This window comes from Papilio polytes, unplaced genomic scaffold (assembly GCF_000836215.1).
Source record: "Papilio polytes unplaced genomic scaffold, Ppol_1.0 DF823731.1, whole genome shotgun sequence".
Lineage (NCBI taxonomy): Eukaryota > Metazoa > Arthropoda > Insecta > Lepidoptera > Papilionidae > Papilio > Papilio polytes.
In genome coordinates, this window is record NW_013525473.1 from 1,427,441 (window position 1) to 1,447,416 (window position 19,976).

At 31.5% G+C, this 19,976-nt stretch overlaps 6 protein-coding genes across 6 annotated transcripts; 3 read left to right on the top strand and 3 right to left on the bottom strand.

Moving 5' to 3' along the window:
* Positions 1 to 3,500, top strand: LOC106103575. Its single transcript, XM_013283355.1, has 4 exons — positions 1 to 81; positions 1,728 to 1,823; positions 1,984 to 2,067; positions 2,204 to 3,500. The coding sequence occupies exons 1-4, from the start codon at positions 24 to 26 to the stop codon at positions 3,430 to 3,432; spliced, it is 1,467 nt and encodes a 488-aa protein (XP_013138809.1). The 5' UTR covers positions 1 to 23; the 3' UTR covers positions 3,433 to 3,500.
* Positions 3,501 to 3,565: 65 nt separating this feature from the next.
* Positions 3,566 to 4,674, bottom strand: LOC106103526 (signal recognition particle 19 kDa protein). Its single transcript, XM_013283305.1, has 4 exons — positions 4,496 to 4,674; positions 4,238 to 4,415; positions 3,825 to 3,964; positions 3,566 to 3,671 (listed from the first exon to the last, which is right to left on the bottom strand). Exons 1-4 carry the CDS (start codon positions 4,549 to 4,551, stop codon positions 3,602 to 3,604), a joined length of 444 nt encoding a protein of 147 aa, XP_013138759.1. The 5' UTR covers positions 4,552 to 4,674; the 3' UTR covers positions 3,566 to 3,601.
* Positions 4,675 to 4,875: 201 nt separating this feature from the next.
* On the top strand, positions 4,876 to 6,229 carry LOC106103525 (tRNA (guanine-N(7)-)-methyltransferase non-catalytic subunit wuho). The gene has a single exon (XM_013283304.1). The coding sequence runs from the start codon at positions 5,019 to 5,021 to the stop codon at positions 6,129 to 6,131; it is 1,113 nt and encodes a 370-aa protein (XP_013138758.1). The 5' UTR covers positions 4,876 to 5,018; the 3' UTR covers positions 6,132 to 6,229.
* Positions 6,230 to 6,733: 504 nt separating this feature from the next.
* LOC106103686 lies at positions 6,734 to 15,915 on the bottom strand. The gene is made up of 14 exons (XM_013283512.1): positions 15,504 to 15,915; positions 15,073 to 15,277; positions 14,361 to 14,557; positions 13,363 to 13,615; positions 12,877 to 13,048; positions 12,300 to 12,439; positions 11,163 to 11,709; positions 10,905 to 11,089; positions 10,301 to 10,602; positions 8,261 to 10,214; positions 7,937 to 8,184; positions 7,753 to 7,849; positions 7,506 to 7,675; positions 6,734 to 7,139 (listed from the first exon to the last, which is right to left on the bottom strand). Exons 1-14 carry the CDS (start codon positions 15,629 to 15,631, stop codon positions 6,965 to 6,967), a joined length of 4,773 nt encoding a protein of 1,590 aa, XP_013138966.1. The 5' UTR covers positions 15,632 to 15,915; the 3' UTR covers positions 6,734 to 6,964.
* A 462-nt stretch (positions 15,916 to 16,377) lies between these two features.
* Positions 16,378 to 19,736, top strand: LOC106103692 (zinc finger protein 830). The gene is made up of 4 exons (XM_013283519.1): positions 16,378 to 16,939; positions 17,084 to 17,202; positions 19,228 to 19,397; positions 19,541 to 19,736. Exons 1-4 carry the CDS (start codon positions 16,480 to 16,482, stop codon positions 19,683 to 19,685), a joined length of 894 nt encoding a protein of 297 aa, XP_013138973.1. The 5' UTR covers positions 16,378 to 16,479; the 3' UTR covers positions 19,686 to 19,736.
* LOC106103691 (ATP-dependent (S)-NAD(P)H-hydrate dehydratase-like) lies at positions 17,624 to 19,014 on the bottom strand. Its single transcript, XM_013283518.1, has 2 exons — positions 18,622 to 19,014; positions 17,624 to 18,517 (listed from the first exon to the last, which is right to left on the bottom strand). Exons 1-2 carry the CDS (start codon positions 18,850 to 18,852, stop codon positions 17,780 to 17,782), a joined length of 969 nt encoding a protein of 322 aa, XP_013138972.1. The 5' UTR covers positions 18,853 to 19,014; the 3' UTR covers positions 17,624 to 17,779.
* Positions 19,737 to 19,976: the final 240 nt, after the last annotated feature.

Genomic DNA, 19,976 nt, shown 5'->3' on the forward strand with positions numbered 1-19,976 from the left:
ATTATCATCGAAAATGTTTGAAAATGGAAATCCGTGTTCGTCATTGCTACTTTGTGATTAATTGTGTTGTATTTATCCAGAGTGAGTATGAATAGCTTAACATTTCCTTTCACGTAAATCTTTTTTTTTTTAATGTGACGGGTTAATGGAGTGTTGGCTGTCAAACCTAATCCCAGTTCTCTTTAGGCGCTTTCCAACGTTACGAAAGGAATTTCTTAAGGCTCTAAATATACGTCAGTCACAATTTTACAGCTCATCGCTTTCCTTGTTCATTTTTGTACGGAAAAGAAAATGCGGTAAGTTGTTACGTAAACGTTATGACAAAATCTTTTCTTCCTTTCTATAGAGAAATATTTCTGAAATATTTTTTATGCACATTTGAATAATCATTTTTAATTAGCGAACTGAAAATGATTTTTTTTTTCAAATCACATAAATTAAATGCAATAATAATTTCAAATTTGAAAAATTGGACCTTTATTATTTTTTAGCTTACGATTCACGACACTTCAATATTTCTAACACACAGAGTCCAAAAAAGAGCTTTTTTATTTATTTATTTACACTTTGTACACAAGGAAAACAATCACAAAAAAAATACATATTGAGCGTTGGTTGTACAGGCGAGCATAACTCTAATAGAGTTTTCTTACTGCTAACCGTTTCGATACAAATTAGATTTTTAGCAGGTAATTACGATGTGCAAAGTAAAAAATAAGACATTTTTTTATACAAAGCTAGTGTCTGTTTTGCCGAAGTCATTAAATTATTGAAGTTTACACATTAACAACATAAAAAAATTATGTGTTCTACTGTTATCTATTTCTAATTGTGGCAAATAAAATGATTCGATAAAATTTATCGCAGTAATCCCAGTTTTTATTTCAAATGTGGCATTTACATTTTTCACAGCTTACTATTTTTTTTTAATTGGGAATGGCTGCTTTTTTTACGTAAACTACAGTAGCAAAAACAACGAGTGTACGCTGTCTGCTGTCATATTTTATTCATGAAATGAATATTTTGCGGTTAAAATATTGTATTAAAAACTATGTTTCCTGACAGTGAAATCTATCAATAAAAAGTTGTGTGTTTAGATTATTTAACTCAACTTTATTTTAATCATTTTTTCTATATTCTTGAAGGTAGTCCAATATTGTTAAAGTTAGCCATAAAGTAAGTTTTCGGGAAACTGACTTATAAGAAAAGAAAAAGGGGGGGGGGGAAGGAAAAGGGACTACAGTTGGGCTTTCAGCACCAAACTCATGAGAAACTCATCTCTTCTGTGTGGTCGCGGTATTGCACTGGGCGAGCCGGCACATTTGTGCGAAGATGTTAAAACGGGCTCTACCGCATACCTACTTACTAAGTTTTGTTTCATCTAAGCTTGTTACGGAATTCTAATAAATATCTTAATCGAATAATACAGGTTGTGATTCTTTTATGCTGTATTTATTTACGTTAACGAGCACGTATACAAATTCGTGACCCAAATAAAAAAGACATGACAATGCAAACGGTAATTAGATCAGCCATGATTTAGCCTGTAAATATGTACATATATTAATAAAAATTATAGCATTAATTTTTATTATTATACAAAGAAATAAATGTAACATTGCACCTTTTTTGTCGGATGTGTCGTAATTAAGTAGATCCTGCTGATATTCATTTAAGTAATGTAATAGTAAAATAAATTATGCTTATTTATTTAAATTTTCACGCAGATTTGGAGGCAAAACCGTTTTCTCTAAACGAGGCCATTGCCGAAGAAGTGCGGGGGAAGCAATCTTTACAAACGACGCCTCGATCCAACTCAGCAGGTAACGTAACCCAATAAGGTCAAGACTATTCCACGAAAATAATACGTTAAAGAATTTATCTCATATACAACACACACACACACAAATGTTTTATGTTTCAAGCGGAATAATGAATATTATTAGGGTCAACGTACTAACGAAATCAACTTTTTATTTTCAGACAAATTTAAAGCTGAATTAAAAGAGTACCGCTTGCCAGTGTTACCTAGAAACATAATTTTTTCGGAGCCCTATCTAAGAAAAAGTAATGTACATTATTAAGTTACCTCATTTTTAACGTATCAAATGTAAAGAGTTTTGAAATTGCTCTTATGAAGTTTAAATATCATTAAATTTGATTTAAACTGCAATTGTATTTAAAATAATTGCGAATTTTTCAGCTACTCCGAAGAAAACACCTTCTGTTCAATCCAAAAGAATATTCAAGGTAAGGACACCTATAAGACCGAACAGATTGAAAAGACAACAAAGGTTATTAAACAAATTTAGGAACAGAACGACTGAAAGATCAATAGATAGTTATGAAGCTATCAATCACAAATATATCCCGCTCTTTAAGAGTCTCAGCATTTTGTTTGATAATTTTCTTAATGCTGACGAAAGTGAGTCCTACGAAACCACCGCCAGATACAAATACAGAAAGAATTATCAATACACAGAGAATAAACACGAACCCGAATGCGCTTGCACATTTAATGGAAACATCGAGGAAACTAAGCCGACCGAAACGACAATTACTCCTACCACGTCTATTTCCACTGAGATCCCGAATGAACAGATTGTCGCCTCTGCCGAGGCTACCGCCGCCCCGACCGATTATACTACCGCTGGTTACGTCCGCAGTCTCAAACGGTATAAGAACATACCCGTATTACTTGCAAGAAATACCGCTAGCACTGGGAGAGACGATAATGGAGTCCGTGAGGGAAGCGACTCCGCAATTCACAGAAGCATTGAAAGATATCTCGCCGGGGATAATGGAAATAATGAATGTGTTTCCGGAAACGAGGAAAGCGAGTCCGTTGCACAATATTATGAAGAACATCCCAACAGTGCTCCACGAGACAATGCAAGTAGCATTGGATCCCCTGGAGGAATATCCAGAAATAGAAACGATACCAGAGATACAGAAATTGGAAGATCTATCGACAAGAGTATCATCACTGCGACAGAAGAAAATGCCTATGAAAAACTTAGACGAAACATCAATTTATTTAAAGGACAAAATAAACTCAAAGCTAGAGAATACGAAGCAAAAGGCTCAACAGCTATACCAAACAATAATTCAGGATTACGACGAAATGCAAACAAAGAGATACAAGTCACAGAATCAACTGTTACCGACAAAGATTGTGAAGAAAGCAACTTCAATGTCACACTCTTTAGCGCCGGTGATAAACGATTCCTTGACGGAAATGGCGCACATACCAAAGAAATTCAAGAAGTTCGTAGAACAAATGAAGCAGTAACCTCACGGTTTCCGTTTAATACAATGGCGCCAGTTAATAATAAAGTACCCGTTGTTACTATTTTTGATGGGTATAGTGTAGCTAAAGATTTTAATGGCGAAAATAAATTGACTGAGAAGGCAATACTTATACAAGCATAGTGTACAGATACAAATTTCACCTGTTTAGATTTAGTGTGACCTGAGTGTAAGATTAAAACATTTTTAGATATAATAATCTCAATATGAACTTTAGTTATTAATTAATAAAACCATTTTTAAATAAAACCATGGATAAAGTAAAAACATTTTATATTATTTAAAACATGGTTCATCGACGCCCCTTCTTGCCTTTATTCTTATTGCTAGCCTGTGTAGATTGTGGTTGTTGATCGGCAGGTCTGAAAACATTATATATATATAAATAAATGTTTGTATAAATAAATAAATGAATGAAATGAAATATTCTAATCAACAATAAATTAGAACAGTTTAGATATTCTCAAATGAAATCTGTATAAATAAAAAAAGGCTTCAATGTAAATTAATTTCACCTGTTTTGACGAGTTTTAAGCTTAGGAATAGATTCCCCAATATACTTCATGACAGATTCCCTTGAACCAAACTCTGATTTAACTGGAGTGCCATCATCATTTTTAATCTGAACTCGAATCCTGCCTCTGTATAATATTTCCTAGAATCATAGAGATGATAACTTAAAACTTACACAATTTTTAAAAAATTAATTATTTTATTACAATTACCTAGTGCTCGAGCACAATTAGTATAGTAGTAGTAGTTCCATTTTCATATAGCAATATATGAAAATGGAACATTTTAACTTAGTAACTTTTTATCTGATAAATGGTGCAAAGTAACAATGTTTATTACTAACCTACTATAGCTGCTGCTAAGGAAAGGCCTTATATTAGAGCAGTGATTAATTACAAAATAGTAAAATGTATACCTTACTTCTCTCCCTCGGATACAACTTGTTCTCCACACCAACACGGAGTCCAACAGCTAGCAACACATCTCGTATCTCTTGATGTGTGGGATTTTCGACACAGCTTGATTTTGGAAGTTTTCTACCTTCAGCAAGAGTCTTTTTGCTGTTTATATATGCGGGATATATGCATATCCACCTAAAATCACAATATGTTTTTAACAACACTTCATGGACATAAACTTTTAAATATGAATGTATTGTGGTTAGAAATTTTACCTCTCAACGTCACTATGTTTTTTCTCTGGATTCCAAGAGGTTATCATAGCGGCCATTATTAAAGGGTTAAATTCTTTACAAGGAAAATTAGTAGTCCCAAAAATCCACTACTTAAATGGAATATTTTGTAAACTAAATAAAATTCACTTAAGACATTGACAATTTAATGATGACATTATCAAAAAGTGTCAATGTCAAATGTCACCTAACAGAAGAAAGTGGCAAGTTATGTAAGTTTTTATTTCAAGACAAATATCTCCAAATTACTGCTACAGGGGGTCAAAACGTCTTTAATGAAAATTCAACTTTAAACTTTACTATAAGTAAGAAATCGATATAACCTTCAAGTAAATAGTTGCCAACAACAATATTTTATGTTGTTGACATTGTCACTATTTGACGTAAAATCAACGCATGATGATTGATGTTGTTGGGCGCCAATTTAGATTTGAGGTTATAAGATAGAAGTTTAGCAATAAAATATTATTATATTATTCTTTTGCAAAGAGCATGAGCTGACGAAATGACTTCTATCGCAGTGAACAATAACATCATAGCGGTAACAAGAGGTTTACACATTTACTGCTATGACTATTCTAACCACAAAGTGATTGATGTGGAATCTCAAGACGCCAACGATAGTATTTCTGATATTGTTATTGCCTCCAATTGTGAATACATAGCAATATTAACTTCGACATCGAAGCAACTTATTATTTACAATTGGCCAACGTTCAAGACAAAAAGAAGATATGTACTACCTAGAAGTGCAAGTAAAATAAGATTTTCTCCTCAAAGCGACTATATATTCGTAGCTGATAAAACTGGTGATGTTTTAATGTACGATATATCAAAAGACGACGATGGGATTAAACTTTTGGGTCATTTAAGTTTATTACTTAATGTCTTACAATCAAGTGATGCCAAATTTATTATATCATCGGACAGAGATGAAAAGATAAAAGTATCTCGTTATCCTAATACTTATAATATTCATACATATTGTCTGGGCCATACAGAATTTGTGAACCATTTGGAATTTCTACCGAATAACAATAAATATCTGACAAGTACATCTGGCGATGGTACTGTGAAATGTTGGGATTATTTAACTGGTAAAATGATTTATAGCATTGATACATTCCTTGATATAAATGATGAAAACTTAAAAGGTGACTTTGCAAAAGTTATGATTGAAGAAGGCATAGAAGTGAATAGTTTACCAATTGTCCATTATGCTATTACTAAAATAAGTGAAACATGTAGCATTTTAGCTATAGCTGTTTATAATTTTAATAAAATACTGGTCTATTGTCTTAATAATGATAATGACAATTTTAAACACAAATTATTAGAAAAAATAGATGTTGAAGTATTTCCTTCCTCCCTGGCATTTTATAAATCATCATTATTTTTGTATTTTGATCATAAAAGTATTGTTCTTATTTATACTATCAAATGTGAAAATACAAATATAGGAATAGAACTAGAAAAAACTGTTCAAATGTTTGCAAATGATTCAAGTAATGAATTAAATTTAGAAAACAAGCACTCTATTAAATTATTATACAAAAGGAAGTTTGACAATGTTCAGGAGTATCAAGAAAGAAAAAAACAAAGGTTGGGAAAAGCCTGAAATGTTAAACTGATCATTTCAATACATCTATACCAAAGTTATAAAGAGGAAATATTTGTATTTTTGTATATATTGCAATAACTACTGGGGAGATTTAAAAAATCTTTTATCATAAAAAGCTGTTATCAGTGAGTAACACAAGCTATATTTATTACTTTTTAATTTCACGACGTTGTCGCGAGCAACAGCCAGTATCAAATATTTTGTTATTAAATGGTAAAATGATTTTTGAAATTATTTCAGTACTTTTAGAGTTGTTTCTATACATAAAAATAAAAATCAAAAAAATACAGGTATTTCCTCTTTATAACATTAGTATAAATTAAAACCAGTTATTTTATATTTCATATATATACTATTGTACTATGACAACAACTATCTAGAAAAAATCAAATGAAATTTGGTAAATAAAAGATATTTTAACCATATAGTTGTTTATTTCTAATTACATTGAAAACAAAGACATTTGCATGTATTTTGAGGTGTACAAAAATAAATGAAATCAAAATTACTAAACACATTTAATGCAACAATTCTTTTCACAAAGTGAACTCTCTCCAAGTCCATAATGTGTTGGTAGAGTTTTAGGAAAGCTGACAAACAAATGATCTTTATAATCATCTAAACAAAAAGCAGTGGGTTTCAAATACTTTGTAAATTCTGCAACTTCATTATTGCTTTTTTATGCAAGAGCTATTTATTTCCAGCTTAGGTATTCATAATAATCAACTTAAATATAATTTGTTTGTTAATAACTAACAATACATGTGCCTAATTTTTACAATCATCATAGATTCTAAATGCAATAAATACAATTTCTGTGTATGAAATCTTTATCTTGATTTAAGGACATTAGCAAAGTTGCGAAGCTGTGAGCCAAGGTTGTCAATTTCATTAAGGACACTATCTACATCATTCTTGAGATCCATTAAGTCTGGTAAGTTATTGCAATCTGGTACATTGAGTAAAGTTGTAAATATCTTGTCCCACAGACTCACTTTCATATACCTGAAAAATTAATAAGAAAGATTATACATAAACTGTAAACTTGCTGTTTCCATACAGCATCATCTGTATGAAATTATAAGAACTTTATTTTATTGTCTACATTTGTAAAACTTTCAATTGCAAATGTCAAAATTCAGAAGCATAAATGACAACAATGGTCTTTTACATTGGATAACAACTACCGTTACCTATGGCAACCTTTTTTTTAATTTTTTTTTTAAATTGCACCTGCACATTGCTATGTTAATGATACAAAATTATATAATAAAGAGAGGAAACATGCACAATAAAATTATAGCAACTTAGGATGAACAAGGTTCATAAATATGATTCTTAGTCTATCTTATAAAAAATTAGAAATATTACCTTGGTAATTTTTTATCTATATTCCATTGACCAAGACGGCTAACAACTTTCATATAACTACCCATTAAAATAACGTGAATGGTCCCGGCCAAGCAGTACAAGTCAGTCTGGTATGTCCATGGCTTGCCTTCTCTCATCTCTGTACATGTGAACCCTTCTGTTGCTATTAGCTAAAATATCAAAGGTTTATTAATTAGTAAAGACAAAAGTATTTTTTCATAAATACTGTAAAATAGCATAAACTTACCTCTCTGAATGTTGTGTCTTCAGGAAACAATGACATATCTATAGCACAACCAAAGTCTATTAACTGCAAGGATGGAGTTCTCCATTCTTGAGTCGGGCTGTAAATAATACAAAGTAACAAACATATTATAGTAAGACAGGAAATAAGGATAACAAATATTAGATCTTATAACAAAAGTACTTACATTTTCATTAGCAAAAAATTATCAGGCTTGATATCCGCGTGAATTATTCTTGCTTTGTGTAGATAATGGACTATAGATAAAATCTCAGATGTCAGCAAAATAACAATGAATTCATTTATGCATTTTGAGGTAGCAATTCTCACTTTGTTCGCAACATCCAAAAGTGATCCGTATTTAGAATACTCTGATACAAATAAACTTGCATTTTCACCTAAAAAGGCAGTTGTGATATCCATGTACCCAGGAAGCTGAAACAAAAACGTTTATTAAAAGCATTTTAGGAGAGAAATATTAATTATTCATATAATTTTCGTTATAACCTACCATGAATGGATCTTTTATCCTAGCTTTTATTTCTTGACAAATGTAGAACTCCCACGGGCGACTTGGCTTTTGATATTTAACGGCCACAGACTTATTGTTATGTAAATCCAAAGATAAAAACACTGCACCATAATTCCCTTTGCCCAACTGCTTTTCAATAGAGAACTTGTTATTACCAACACTCATCACTGTGGCTAATTGTAATTTAGGTATAGATCTAACTTCGATGTATCCTTCTGCATGAGTTTTATTAGGAAACTTAACATATTCTAATAAGGAGGCAATAAGCTTCTTGTTAAAGGGATCTATTTGTGATGGGAAATCTATATCGGCAGGTCTTGGAATATCACTAGTTTCCACTAAAGATATGGAGTGTGTGGATTTGTATGCAGCACATTCCATAGAATTTTCACTATCTACGTCCATACCATAGCCATCAGATTGTAAGTCAGATTGTCGCGAGTATACTGAAGAGATTCGGCTCTCCTTACTGACGGAGTCTCTGCTATCCTCAGATTGTAAATCTACTCTATTTTCAAAATCAAGTTGTCTTTTTGATATGTCTTTTTGTTTTTCGATGTTATGAGTAACTTTAGCAGATTGAATCGGAGTGGCCGACTGCGCAGTCATGCCATCTTTACTGTCTGAGTCGGACATGCCCGATGATGGAGGTATTTGAGCCTGTTCCGGACTTGAAACATATAAGTTCTTATGCATCTTTTGTGAAATACTGGGACTATTTGTAAATTTAGGTGTATTAGCATTATCTTTAGGTTCGTTGCGATTAGATATAAAGTTTAGGTACTGGTTTGAAAAACCTATTTCAGATGGGTTTTGATGTTTGACATTTGGTTGATCATGTCTGACAGTTCTTAAAGCTGATGAAGGACTTTTTCGTGAATTTTTAGATTGCGGACTAACATTGGTTACATTCTTCTCAGCTTCCATAGATTCTTGAGGTTGAGGTATACTGGTCACATCCTGTCTCATTTGTTCAGTAGAATGGGTCATAGTGTTATGTGTTGAAGGACTTCTGTAATTATTTTGTGTATTTTGTGGGCTTTGATAGATTTGAAATGTTTGATTATTTGTCATTTGATTACTAGCTATGGCATAGCCTGGGGAGTTTGTTTCCATTTGTTTTGGAGATTGTCTATATGTGTTTTGTACTGTATTAAAGTTTTGATTGCTAGGGTGATTAGGACTGGGATACATGTTTGCATTATTGTACTGGTTATGCATCCCATGATAATTTTGTTGATTGTATTGGTTAGCTGGTTGGTTGTTTCTTTGGTAGTATTGTGGGTTTTGATACTGTGTTTGGTGCGGAGGGCTTTGAAAGACGGCCGGTTGTTGCGTCTGATTAGCATATATATGTTGTCTTTCTGTTTGATTATAGTGGAACTCTTGTCTATTGTATGCGTGTTGAGGGCTCATCATGGCATGTCCGGGGCTGTGGTAGCCCATCTGATTAGTGTAAGTGGGGCTGTGGAAGCCAGGTTGCACGGGCGCGTTGATTTCATGCGGACTCTGCATGCCAGTATGCTGAGGGCTTTGATAAGCATTAGGATTGGCATTCTGATAATTTTGCTGTTGTTGGGGCATCAGCTGATTGTTTCCATATGTAGATTGATTGTAGTTGAACCCCTGTTGATATTGGTGCATTGATCTTTGTGGTGTAAATCCGTTATAATTAGGTACTCCCGGTTTCTGATACTGATGATCATGGGTATGATAAGACACAGTTTTATTATCTTGGGGTTCCCGTTTCTGTCCATACATTCGCGAAAAATGTCCGTTGGCGTTTCTCGGTTGCGACGACACTGAATTCCTTTTGTGAGCTGCGCTCTGTTGACTCGGGTCATTAGGATTATTATACATAGAATCATAATTAGTTGTGTACCCTGTGAAATTGGTCCTTATTGACTGGCCTGATGAGCTTGAGCCAGATTTACTGAAAAGAAAATTGTATTACACATTTTAAAATATTTGCTCAATGGGGTTTACATTGATTTCTCTTCTACTAAATTTTAATTGTACCTATTATATTCTCTGGTGGCTTCCATAATGACGGAGAGTCCTGCACCCTGATTATCAACAGTTGCGTGCTGGTCCATGGCAACTCGTCTCGGGAAATCTTCTCTTTTGCCAATGGCCTGATCTGATTGTTCAATAACACTTTCATCCAAGCTAAACTTGGGTACAGATGGATATTTACCCGATTGGTCTATACAACTTGTTGGTTTTTTAAACTGTGACATATTAGGTGTGCTCGCGTCTTTGATGTTAAAATTGAATACCTGAGTGCAGGACGGTTCTTCGTAATATGCAGTTTTATTTACCTGTAAATTAGTATTACTTATTAATCCAAATGAAACTTATATAATACTCGCTTTCGCCCGCGTCTCCGTCTACGTGAAATTAAAAAAAAACAAAAGTCAGTAGCCTATGTGTTCTTCCAGACTATCCTCTACATCTGTACCAAATTTTATCGAAATTAAGTCAGGCACTTTAGCTACAAACTCTATCAAATATCCATCCATCCATCTAAACTTTCGCATTTATAATACTAGTATAAAATAATATATGCATAACCTTACTTACAAAAAACATAGGTAATTAATTTTAACTAATTATGCTATACCTGTTGTGGGGCATGAACAGCAATTGGTGTAGGAAATTTATTAGCATTTTCCTTATCCTCTGGTAAAGCTCTAGTATCAGGAACTTCAAAATTCTTCTTATTGATTGCCATAGTCATAGATCTATCTTCATGTATGTCAAATTTCGGCACTTCAAATTGTTGCACTGGCTGCACCATAGAAGGCTCTAATTCAAACAGAAATGATTATAAACAAAAGTCATAATGTTTTTTAACTAAAAATAAACAAATACAACATACCATTGTCATTGAAAATGTTTCTCAACTCCCACCTCGCCTCCTTGGTATTAACTGTAACATCATCTAGCAAATTTCCCATTAGACTTCTATTGAATTCTTCCATTAAACTATTTTTCCCGAAACTTGCCGCATTTGCTGCAGCAACATTTTGTGTATTCAATTTTTCTGCTTGATTTTCTTTGTCTGATGACGAGGGCGATGTTTTTTGGTTATCTTCATTTCTTTTCGCTGCATGTTCACTTAATTCTTTTGAATCCAGATTGACTAAAACTTTGGGTTCTCCCGGCGAATGCATATTATTCACTTTAGTGACATTTTGTAGAGACGGTATTGATAATGGCATTAGTTGTCCTAAATGTTCCTGTTCAGTATCTAAGGCACAGTTTGCTAAAGTTTCTAAAGCACTGCATTGTGCGAGAGCCTCATTTACATTGTAACTTTGTTGTGTTTCAACACTTTCTACATTTTCAGACTTAATTTTTCTTTCTAGATTGTACTTCCTAGATCTAATTTCTTCTAAACTGTATTCTATATCATTAACATAAACCTGCAAAACAATTAATTTTGTTAACGGCCAAAACTGAAACGAATCATTGATCCCACCTTGCATTTATCAATATTTTAATATAATTATGAATTTAAGAGCTTTATCACTTAAGACACTACTAATTACATTTAAATGTCGTTTCAGTACTTAGCCATAAATGGCGTATAACAAATATACATCATACATTATTTCTATACATAATTGCTGTCATCAAGTTTTTTCTTCAAGTAGTTTTATTAATCTAATTGTCCCAGGACATTACAAAACATTGCTGCTTATAAAATTTTCACACAAAACATAAAATAATTTAGTAACCCTTAATAAATTATAAGATATAAATATGACTAAACAGGCAAAACATTTTAGAGGTTACTTTAAGCTTATACATAACATCTATTACTTGAAAATCATTGGATCCCAGACCTCACAATTTTTTTTTAATGATAATAACAAGCTCTAGGCTTGTGCTAAGATATAGTTAACGACAACAGTCAAATGGCGGGATTCGAATCCTCGACCGCAAGATCGGCAGTATCCGAAACCATTAGGCTATTGACACTTCATTTTGCATAAAAAATTTGTAAAATTACCTGTGTCTTATTGTAACAAGGTATTTTAGTAGGGTCCACAGGGTCAGGTACACAGAGAGGCACATTAAATGTCAAGTCGTCCACACAATAAGGCAAGTGGTTCGCTGACAGTTTCAACACATCATCCTCATCTTCATAAGCTGTGTAAAGTTTAAATTCAATTAAAATTAAGATAATACACTATTGCAAAATAATTCCATTAAAAACAGACAAGAGTTCTGACTTAAATACTCAAGTTAGCTTCTTTTGTCTCATTCTTCTAACGTAAAATATTTAAAAACCCCTCTGAACTTTGCTTATCTTAAAATTTACTTTACAAGATAGTTAACAAGTTTCTGGACATACTGATACCCACTGTATAGCCTGACTAGGAATAAACCCCAATCATATTACAAAAAAAATGTAGAACTAATTTCTTTGTATACCTTAAAAACTGATGCTATAGAGAAGACAATTTAAGCGCCCTTAAGGCAAGGATTTTTATATTCTTGGTAAAGATATATATACATCCTAATCGAATAAGAGACTGAATATGTTCCTTTAAAGACATTGAAAACAAATAAAAATGATTACTTACGAGTAAATGGAAGAGGATGATTTGGCACAACATGAGTATGTACCATTTTAGTTTTAGGGTTAGTCCAGACTCCAACTTCTTTCTCATTTTCAACATTACAACAAGTTTGAACTATAGAGGCTGGTCCCGGGTCTTCCGCGACGGGAACTGCATGTGATGTGGAAGGAGCATCCTAATAAAAATATGTAATTTGAAATAACTTCCCAATAATTAAGCTATAATAAGTAGATTAATTATGAACAATATGGATTAATATGAATAGCTTAAATAAAATCAATTCTAAACCAAAATCAACCTTACTTCTTCCCTTATTTCATTAACACCCTTATATTTATACAAGTGTTTACATGTAACTTATAAAACAAATCGCAGAAATGTTTTACGATGCTAATAAACTGTCAGTTTGTAAGTCCACTAATAGAACTTTAAATAACAAAGAAACAAAATTTTTTTCTTTAAAAAAGGTATTAATTCTTCAATATTTACCTCATACACATTCACCATAACATTTGATCCGTGATGCCTTTTTTCAGAGTTACCAGTTTGTCTTACAACACCAGGTATACCACTTCTAACACTATCTCCTATTCTGTGAACTGGAGCATTGGCGATATTACGTCTCTTGAATGATTTCAGTGACGTCAGCGCCATCCTTGTCTCAGCAAGAGCAGATGCTGCCTTCCTTTTAGTTGGGGAATCATCATGCAACATTCTTTGGGCGAAAAACAATTGGAAATTCCTAGAAATAAAATACTTAGTTACACACCTCTCATACTTTTTATCTTTTTCCTAATACTAGCTGTTGCTTAAATAATTAAATAATAAAAATACAACTTATTACTCACTGACAATATAGCTTTTTAATGGTGTAAGAATTTTTGAAATCGGGTCAGTAGTTTTTATTCCAGTACACACAAAAATACAAGACTTTCCTCTTTACAATATTAGTACAGATAAAAATTGATAAAAATTAAACATATCTTTTTTCATAATTATAGACTAAATATTTAGTCTACATCTTGATCTAAACAGAAGTATTAATTATAATGATTTACATAAAAGGTAAATCATAATCTACTGCCCAAATTTTTTATATAGACAAATAATGCTAAGTCAGTGATTGAATTTTGCATAACTCATAATTTACTTAATGTTAAATTTTTAGGTCAAACTGAGTTCATGAAATCTTCAGAAATCTTGCAGAGTAGAATAAACCTAGCTATTAAGTTTAGTTAGCTATTAAGTTTTTTCAATAGTTACTACACCTTAGTTTTAGCTTGGCATATTCCTATTTACATATATTAAAAAAAAACAAATGCAAGAATTAAAAAGAGAGTAGTTAAATGTAAATTAAAAACAACTTATAAACCAAACAATAAATATCAAGTATCAAGGTTAACTTGGTAAATAGACTTACTATACATTACATAATAGCATTGTAACCTACATTAATTAGATTAATAAATAAAATCTGTTATACTTACATATGTGCTTGTTCAAGTTCATCCAATGGCTGTGCCTTAGCTTGTAGACCTAACATATACACCTGATTAGCTTTCTTAAAATCACCAGACTCTTCACAGTAACAAGCCCATGCACGGTAAAACTCTGAGCATTCCACACCTATTCCTGTATTGTACAACCTTTGGTATATCTCCAAAGGATTTGATAAACAGTCCACCTTAAAATGTTATTAATATGTTTAAATTATAAACATTCATCAAAATAATATACCAATTCTCATTTTATAGGAATCAAATCTTTAGATATGAAATTGCAAGAATTATTGTGAAACTTTTAAATGATCAAAGATAGTGCATTTAATACATGCAATGCATGGAATTTTAGTCAACTGTATTCAAAAACAGATTAATAAAAAAATATGAATTTAGTTAGAAATATACATACTAAAAAAATCTTTAAAAAAGACATTTTAAATGTAAGAAGTTACGAATGTAAGGAGTACAGTCCTTTAAACATACTGAACTATTTATTAAATCTATTGACTATTGCAAGAAAATTTAATAATGCTGTAATATGTATTTATGAATGAAACCATATCTTATCAATAAATAATGGAAAGCTTTTCATACCTTTTTTCAGATTACAAAACATTATAAAAAAGATAATATCAGAGAAATAAAGTATTTTAAATGATTCTGAGGATATATTCGAAATTAAAAAAAACCTGCTCACATATTTAATCCACAGCTTTACAAGTCTCCTGTCTTGATAATACCTTTCATCTTTTTCAAATAATTGCAAGCAGTCTTTTATTAGTTTATCTATATGACCCTCGTGGCCATGCTTTGGAAAGGATTGTTCAACCCATTGGATGTAATTAAACCATGGATCCAAAGGATCCGTGCCTTGGTACTGCCTGATAGCTGCTTCATGTTCCCTAATAAAAATATGTACAAACAATACTCAAATCACCTTTATTGCCATCTTTAAACCATAAGGGTTAATAAAATAAATAATTAAAGCAACATGAAGCTTAGCAAATGAATTGGAGCTTATTTAAAATTACTTAGCTTAAGTATGTGTCCTTAATGTTTTTAAGTATATTGAGATGTAAGCAAGGTGTATTAAGCTGGGATATAGATATAGAAGGGATTAATACTCACTCTTTTTGTAATTGAAGCTGCCTTTGAGCGTCAACATCCGACTGAGCTTGCAATGCAGTCCCCAACTGTTGAGGGTTTCTACCACCTCTTAAAGGTTGTATATTCTCCTTACTGACGTCAATATCCATAATAGGAATCAGAATATAGCCAAATATCAGAACATCAGGAATAAACACTGAAAAACTGAACACAAATACGTGATTTCCGAAACAGCTTTAGAGGCTAAACTGAATGTTTGTTAATCACTCAAACGCAGTCCGTGTTTACTAAAGCAGTAATATAGACACAATATAGCTAAAATTATTTTGTAATCATTGGGATTCAGCTGTTAAATCCAAGAAATTGTCGTGACTGTTACCAACTGAAGCACCAAATCAGAATTCAACCTCCATCAAAATGACAAAATAGCTCGAAAAATGTACTCTATGGTAAGATTTGAATTTACAAAAAAGCATGGCCGTTAAATAAGTGCCCTACATACACAACGATCATAACGTATCTTTTCTATTATTAATTTATTGCTTCATTAAATTAAGTGTTGATAAATAAATATATTTACTTTATAAAACGCGTATTTTTCCTGTTAACATAATAGTTTCGTCTTTTTCTTGCAGAATTTTACATTTAACATAAATGTTTTTTTTTTTCATCATCAATTTAACGAATATTTAAAGGCCGAGCCTTTACTTAATTTAAATTAAAGATAAAATAAATCGGTTTACCTCTAAAGATTTATCTTTAAATTGTTAAAATCTTGTAATATGCACCCATAGACATTTCTTCTCCTTCTTTCTTTAAAAACTCACTTCCAACTTCCCTCAAGCTCTCAACTGTCAACGCAGAAAGACTTGTCAATTGTCAATTTGTTATTGTCATCAATTGTCAATGTCGTTCGTTGAATAATAAATCAAATTCACGTTTTACCAAGAAATTATTATTTTATCTATTATAACATTTACAATAACAACAATTTACCATGTCGTTACGATTAGAAGTTGAAAAGAAAAAGGCTTTAGAAGAAATGCGCAAATTAATGGCAGACCGTAAAAACAAAGATAAAAAGCCAATAAAAATAAACAACCCCCTTGCTAAATACAATAATGCTGGACAGCTTATGTGTGTATTGTGTTCTTCTATAGTGCGGTCTGAAAATGTGTGGCAAGTTCATGTAAACAGTAAACAGCACAGAGAAAATGTTGAACAAGCAAAGAAGTTAAAAGAACTAACAAATAATTTCACAGACAAAAAAATTAAAAAGAGGCCAAATACATCATTAGGAGATCCACCACAGGAGAAGAAATTAAAGGGAATTCTAAAAAATACCACTGGAAATCCAGTTATACAAACTGCTAAACCAAAAAACAATGCCCCTACAATAGTAACTTTTCATAATGAAGAAATTAAAAGGACTATTTTAGACCCTAATATTAAAGAAAGTAAATCATTTGTCTTCACTTTGAATATTTAAGTTACATGTCATATAACTGTTAAACTTTCTTATATATTTATAACAAAGTTACAGATCCATTTCTCTTGATACCTAGTTTTGATAAACAGTAATAAAATGTTTTTCATTTAAGGTACAAGTAAAGAAGTAATGTCAAACTCAGATACAGCAAAAGAAGATTCAAAATCCCAGGAAGGCAGTGATCAACCAATCCCTGAAGGATTTTTTGATGACCCTATTTTAGATGCAAAGGTAAGAAATAATTTGCATACTTCATTCATTGTTATAAATTCTTATATGTAAAAAATATTAATAAAATAATGTTTAAACCTTATCAACACTACAATTACGTAGCATTCATTGTAAATCCAATAGAAAAATTCCAATCAGTAAATGTTTAAATTAATAAGGGATAGTCTTCACATTAGTCAGGAAATACAAAAACGACAAATATAGAGAATGTTAATGTTTTAAATTTAGTTTTGGATATTATTAAGTTTTACATTAAAATTGTGATAACAGCAAAAAGATTTGTAAAAATAAAACTAATTTGTTGATTGAATTATTCATAAAGTTTATTACAATTCTATATCAAACTTTAGCTTACAAAACTAAATAATAAACAACCAAGTGAGTCAGTCAAATTACAATTTGAGACCTAGCATTGGTTATATATTTATGTAAAAAAAAATATCCACTCCCTTTTGATTTTAAAACAATAAAAATTGCTATACATTTCTTGAACAGCATTTAAATAATCACCATTTTATTTACTAACAGATTTAATAACAAAGTATGAAGTTATGAAAAAAATATATTTGGAATATTTTTATTCTCCATAAAGTTCTTGAAATGCTTCATGTATAAATCCAATCATATCACCGGCTACCATACTGCGTCCATAGATACTAAATGCCTTTTCATTGCATTTTCTCACTAATATGGAAGCAGCATAGCATGATATTGAGGAAGTCATACATTTGTCAGCTGGTGACATATTTAATTTGTCTCCATTACTGATCATCCAGTGTAAAAATGTTGCAATAGACCCCGAAAGTATATCTCCTTGGCCACCACATCTACGACCAGATCCACCCTCATTTGATTTCCATTGAGCAATGTTACTAGCACAAAAAATTTCATCCGTTTGACCTTTTTTAAATACTACAATATTTTCTCCTAGCTTATTTAGCTCAGAATACCCATTTACTTTCTCACATAATCTTTCAAATTCAATCTTATTTGGAGTTAATATCACTGATGATTTGAAATTTCTGATCAAATCTAAATTTTGAGTTATTAAAAATAAACCATCCGCATCTATCACAAGAGGTATGTTTTTTGTGTTTATTGTTTTAATCAACTCTGATACAACTTCTAATGTTTTATTATCTCTGCCTAGTCCTGGTCCAATGACAATAGCATGCAATCTGTCTAGCCAAGGAGATATGTCATTGACTGCATTTGGATGGTCCAAAAGTGGGTGAACTATTAACTCTGGACTGTAAGATTTTATGACAGTAGCTGCTGAGGATGCACAGAAGATGTGCACTAAGTCAGCACCAACCTATAATTCAAGTTGATCCAATTAAATAATGGTTACAAAAATATAAATAGGATTATTCACACTTTAATTAAAAATTCATGTAGTTAATGTAATGGTGTTGTTACCTTTAAAGCACTAATACCAGCAAAATATGGTGCGCCAGTATACTCTAAGGAGCCGCCAATAATGCCTATTCTGCCAGACTGACCTTTATGACTATTACCATCTAAAGGAGGAATGCACGATTTCACCTTTTGTATCATACTTGACTTTTCCATTGTGGATAACATACTACAGTTATATTTAACAAAAATAAACAGTCGTTTTCTATTAGTCAATAGATTATTCATAAACATTTGCTTCTAATTTGATTAGAAAAATATAGTAATTCGTTAAAACAACATGCGTAATTTGCTTTGCTCAGCTATGTTATTGTGTTAATTTAGTAATAACATTACTAGTTTTACCAAACAATTGTTATCTTATCATTTTATTTTTGCCATTTTATGACATATGTCAACATCAACACTCTTAAGTCATTTGAAACTGACAGTAGTTTTTTTTATTTGAATTTAGTAACTTACACAGACTTACTGCCAAAAAAATATGTAACATAGTTAAGGTGTTAGTTGTTAATTTATCAAAAGAACAATAATTTATCCACTTCTGTCTAATATTATATATTACATAAGTTATTATTGTTATAGTAAAAAAGCTTTGTTATCTTCCAGGTCAGAAACATTGAGTATAAAGATCCTGTAGAGGAAGAGTGGGAGAAATTTCAAAAGGAAATCAAAGAAGAAACTACAACTTCCGCCGAAATTATAGCCGGTGAACAAGAAGAAGCAACGGCGGAAAGACAAATCGATGAAATTGACGAACAAATCCGAAATTGGTCAAGGTAGAAACAATCATAATGATTATATTGTAATTATAATCTTACAGATTCTGTGAAACATGCTCAAACTATAACCAAAAGTTCGCACAAGCCTGTCATGGGCATTAAATCTAAATGGTAAAATTTTAGGACTTTTAATTTTGCAGAGTTCTTGATTTGGAGCTAAAAAAAGAAGAAACGAAGAATAAGAAGCAAGATGTGGAATTGATGAGTGAAGATGAAAATGATTCAGAAAATGATGTAGACATTGATGAATTTTTGGACTGGCGAGCTAAAAAGTCATATAGCTGATGTATTGTAAAATGTCTGATCCCATGTTTCTGTAATATATAATAGTTAAGAAACGTTGTTTTATTACTTTTTTCATATGCCATTTTATGAAGAAAAATTGCTATATAATTAGTCCACGTACATACATAGGTGAGTAAAGGGTTACCTTTTTCTATTTTAGTAGCCTAGATGATTTTTCTAACAATCAGAAAATATGAAATCAGGGCATAAACTCAATAAATTGATTATAATTAATTGATTTTTAAAGTAGAAATATACCTATTAAAATCTAATGGAAACGTGCAAGAAAGT